General features: G+C 45.7%; 2 protein-coding genes across 5 annotated transcripts in view; one reads left to right on the forward strand and one right to left on the reverse strand.

Moving 5' to 3' along the window:
• LOC143032444 (uncharacterized) overlaps positions 1-5,000 on the forward strand; it is a 71,369-nt gene that overhangs the window by 16,356 nt on the left and 50,013 nt on the right. The gene's annotated exons all lie outside the window — the stretch shown is intronic.
• LOC143032443 (uncharacterized) overlaps positions 3,150-5,000 on the reverse strand; it is a 2,299-nt gene continuing 448 nt past the window's right edge. Inside the window, exons 1-2 of the mRNA XM_076197236.1 lie at positions 4,315-5,000; positions 3,150-3,641 (exon numbers count right to left, since the gene is read on the reverse strand). The exon at positions 4,315-5,000 is cut by the window's right edge and continues 448 nt beyond it. Coding sequence (XP_076053351.1) covers positions 4,319-5,000 — 682 coding nt within the window. The 3' untranslated portion in view covers positions 3,150-3,641; positions 4,315-4,318. The remainder of the gene's footprint in view (positions 3,642-4,314) is intronic.

The raw sequence follows: 5,000 nt of genomic DNA on the forward strand, positions 1-5,000 counted from the left end.
AGTTTCTGCGTGTCTGTGGCTGTCTGACGGCTTGGCTGGGTGGCCAAAACTGCAATGTTTTTTTGTTATTGTGGGCGCAAAGAAGTTTCTGCGTGTCTGTCTGGCTGTCTGACTGCTTGGCTGGGTGGCCAAAATTGCGATACGCTTTTGTTATTGTGGGCGCAAAGAAGTTTCTGCGTGTCTGTCTGGCTGTCTGACTGCTTGGCTGGGTGGCCAAAATTGCGATGCGCTTTTGTTTTTGTGGAGGCAAAGAAGTTATACTACAAAAGTGACTGGGAAGGGTCTTACGACTATGTTAAAGGGAAACATTTTCTAGACGGAAACATGACACAGCCTAGCATTATCAAAGATGTGTTTCTTGATTATTTGAACTGAAGCCATAGCCTATCAAGATAAGACAAGATAATGCATGGTTCGTACAAGCAAGATAAAGGTGACGGCACACTTGGCTAACATGCTACTTGCTTTTGTTATCTCGTTTGGGTAGAGAGAACCTCGGTTACGATATTCTAGACTCCCGTAAGAACATCTCAACAATGTATTTAACATTCACTTAACTTCTAATTCGCCATTCGGCCTCTCACGAGAGTAATTTGACATTTGGAAATTTTGAAAAAAAAAAAAAATCGTAATCGAAGTCGTTTCTAGTCAAACGAAGTAGCAAAACCAAGTAGCATGCTTGCGAGAAATTCCTAGTGTGCCACCACCTCTCAGAAGCGGAGACGTTCCGAAGTGTGTGGAGTTAGGTCACGCCTATGGGGCATACCCGTCCCACATATTTTTTTTCTCAATTTTGTTGTATACATATATAAATATATACATATACATATATACATACATATATATATATATATATATATATATACATATACATATATACATATATATATATACATACATACATACACACACACACACACACACACATATACATATATATATATATATATATATATATATATGTATATATATATATATAAAGACTCTATATATATATATATATATATATATATATATATATATATTACTCTGAGGATATGGAAAAGGATGAAAAGGAGGAGGGTGAGGAGAGTGAGGATGAGGAGGAGGGAGAAGAGGAGGAGGTGGGGAGGAGGAGGAAGAGAAGGAGTGAGGGGAGGAACATCATAAACGTAAACTTTTGGTTTATAATTTTCCTTTTCCTTATGGTTTCATCCATTCTAATAGGTTTCCTTTAAGTTATCCAACATCGTCCAGCACCCGTAATTGTTTGTTGGGTATTTTGTCGTAGTGTGTGTGTGTGTGTGTGTGTGTGTGTGTGTGTGTGTGTGTGTGTGTGTGTGTGCATGTGTGTGTGTGTGTGCATGTGTGTGTGCGTGCATGTATGTGTGGGCGTGTGTGATTCACCATGGTCTTGGATCACGCGTTGGACTCGTGATCGACAGCTATTTCCCTCCCGGAAGAGAGCTCAGAGCTCATATATGACCGATTTGTGGGTAATGATGTGACCTTACACGCAAACACACACCCAACTCCCCGCCCACGAGAGTTGGAGTAACGACTCGCAGCGTAGCGAGTTGTGTGTGTGTGGGGGGGGGGTATACGGGCTTATTTAACTTTGCTTTAAGTTAGTTGATACTTTTTGCCTGAATTACATTTTCATCCAACTTGCTCCGAAGATCCATGCACCTATGTGGGAAAATATACTTCCTTATATCTTTTAAACAATCTTACTTTTTCATTTTTTACTAAGACCTATTATTGATATTTCATACAATACTAGCAGGTTCTATCTGTCCTTCTTCCTATACTTGTTTCTGATCTAACATTATCATGCCTTCTCTCTTTCTCTCCCTCTATACTTCTCCGCTCTCTCTCTCCCCTTCTCCCTCTATACCTATCCCCCTCTCTCTCTCTCTTCGTTCCGCCAATGTATAAAGTTCCATTTCTCTCGCTCTTTCATCTCGTGTGTTTTCATTCTCTCACTGCTATTTTCATCAGTCTATGACTTAAAGTCTTTTACCCACTCCAGTGTTTTCATTTGAAGACTTCCTACATTTCCTAAATTTCGTATCATTCTTGTGGCGTGCCTTGTCGAAAGCCTTTTCCATATCCATGTATAAACAATCCACCCAACCCTGTCTCTCACGCAGTATATCATCCACTTTACAATAGAAAGTTGGCAGGTTGACTGAACATCACTATTTTCTGAATCCAAATGGATTTTCAACCAAGATTCCTTTTCCTACCAATCACTTCATTCGTATAACTTTTAGAACTTGTTCACCCATCCTGATCAAGGACACTGGCCTACAAGCGGTAATCCCCTCTTTCACACTTTAAATATTTGTATCACATTTGCAGATTTCCAGCCCAGTGGCACTTTCCCTTCTTCCCGAGAACATGCACATGGTGTGCGCACGCACACATGCAGCTACATAGCGCGCTCTCTCATAAACACACACACACACACACACACACACACACACACACACACACACACACACACACACACACACACACACACACACACACACACACACACACACACACACACACACACACACACACACACACACACACACACACACACACACACACACACACACACTCGGTGGCACAGTTGGTAGAGCGCTGAACTGGAAAGTAGAAGTGCTCCCAGTACCCAGTTCGAATCCTGCCCAGGGCCGAAATTATTTCGGTACCGCTGCGCTTCGGGTCGTTACTCTGACTCTCGTGGTCATAGCATTACCCATAGATCGGACCTACGAGCTCTGAGCTCTCTTCCAGGAGGGAAATAGCTGTCGATCACGAGTCCAACACGTGATCCAAAGACCAAGTGAATACACACACACACACACACACACACACACACACACACACACACACACGCACACACGATCTGTACACGTATTTGAGGCTAGGTATGACAAAATTGGAGAGTAGGAGACGGAACACAACGAGCGTTGCTCCTTTCCTGCATACTACAATTAGGTACAATTAGAGAGAGAGAGAGAGAGAGAGAGAGAGAGAGAGAGAGAGAGAGAGAGAGAGAGAGAGAGAGAGAGAGAGAGAGAGAGAGAGAGAGAGAGAGAGAGAGAGAGAAAGAGAGAGAGAGAGTGAGTGTTTATGTGAGTGAATGAAAATACTAAGCAGGAGAATAAAAAACATTTCATATACAAGTACTGTTTTTATTACTGGACAAAACACATTTTTTTCTCTTGCGAGCACTTGGTGGAGGCAAAGGGGTCAGCTCAGAGCAAGTGCTGCAAAGATCGACTCACCAACTTTGGGAACAAAACTGGTCACTACTGGCGCGCGCGCACACACACACACACACACACACACACACACACACACACACACACACACACACACACACACACACACACACACACACACACACACACACACACACACACACACACACACACACACACACACACACACACACACACACACACACACACACACACACACACACACACACACACACTCCTTCTCCCTCACTCGGGTACTACAACTGTGATGAGTTTGGCCATAGGTTCTCTTCTTTCTCTTCTTCCCCAGCAGTGGCATCAGTCCTTCCCCAAGGCGTATCTCCAACCCTCTCTTCTCTTCTCCTCTCTTCTCTTCTCGTCTCTTCTCTTCTCTTCTCGTCTCTTCTCGTTTCTGCAGGCGATAGAACAAGTGAATGATATTAGATTGATTGGCTGTTGTCGTCGCTGTTCATGCTTGCACACCTCTCCTCACAAACAAATCATCATCATCATCATCATCGAATGATGCCCAAAAACAGTGACATCAATGCTGAAGAAAGACGAAATGTTCCACAAAAGAGGGAAAATCACTGGCATGGGGTGGGGTTGGGTGGAATATATGTTAACGAAAAACAAATGGGTAGTATTAAAATCAAACCAAATAACTGCATAAAGAAAAAAAGTGTTCGTCAGTTTATCCGAAAGCTTCCCAAACAATATATGACCTTCAATTGGCAAGAACATAAAAACTAACGTCAAACACCAGACAGAAGCGGCATCTCAGCACTTTAGCAATATCAACCTCTTGTCTTTTACGATGTAGGGAGATAAAAAAAACAAAAACAAAAAAAAACAAGATTACAAAAGAAAAGCCAGCTCTAAATCATTCTTGGAGCTTACCCCATGATAGTTTGTCAACTCTCCTTACGTAAAGAAAATAAAGAAAGGAAGAAAATAACATCTAGGTCTTTAGCCAGCGTTTCGAACATGGGCCGTGGAGTTACGATTCTTTCTGGTGTTCCCGGACAGTACGATAGATTTGAACAACAACAGTGACACCGAGTCAGTAACTCACCTTTTCATTTGCCCTTGGGGTAGTACGGCCTTGTCTGTCCTGGGCGACCGATGGGGTTATGAGTTAGTCGAGGGTTATTGGGCAGCACGACGGGTCTTGTCTCCCCTGGGTGGGAACTTCCTACATGGCTCGGGATGACATGGGGAGGAACTCCCGGGCGGACGAAGGGCCTCGTATCTCCCGGAGGAACCCCCGAGGCCACTGGGAGGCCATGAGGCGGTCGGGGTAACGCGACGGGTCTTGTCTCCCCTGGGTGGGTGCTACCCACGTGGCTCGGGATGACATGGGGAGGAACTCCCGGGCGGACGAAGGGCCTCGTCTCCCTTGGGGGAACCCCCGAGACCCCCGGGTGGCCGGGGTGTGGTCGGGGTAACGCAATAGGTCTCGTCTCCCCTGGGTGGGAGCTTCCTACGTGGCTCGGGATTACATGGGAAGGAACCCCCGGGCGGGCGAAGGGCCTTGTCTCCCTTGGGGGAACCCCCGAGGCCCCCGGGTGGCCGGGGTGTGGTCGGGGTAACGCGAGGGGTCTGGTTTCCCCTGGGTGGCTGCTCCCCACGTGGCTCGGGATGACATGGGGAGGAACTCCTGGTGGCGCGAACGGCCTCGTCTCTCCCGAAGGAACCCCCGAAGCCCCTGGGAAGCCCTGAGGTGGCCGGGGTAATGCGACGGGTCTCGTTTCCCCTGGG

Source organism: Oratosquilla oratoria, chromosome 13 (genome assembly GCF_046742065.1).
Source record: "Oratosquilla oratoria isolate Oo_2021 chromosome 13, ASM4674206v1, whole genome shotgun sequence".
Lineage (NCBI taxonomy): Eukaryota > Metazoa > Arthropoda > Malacostraca > Stomatopoda > Squillidae > Oratosquilla > Oratosquilla oratoria.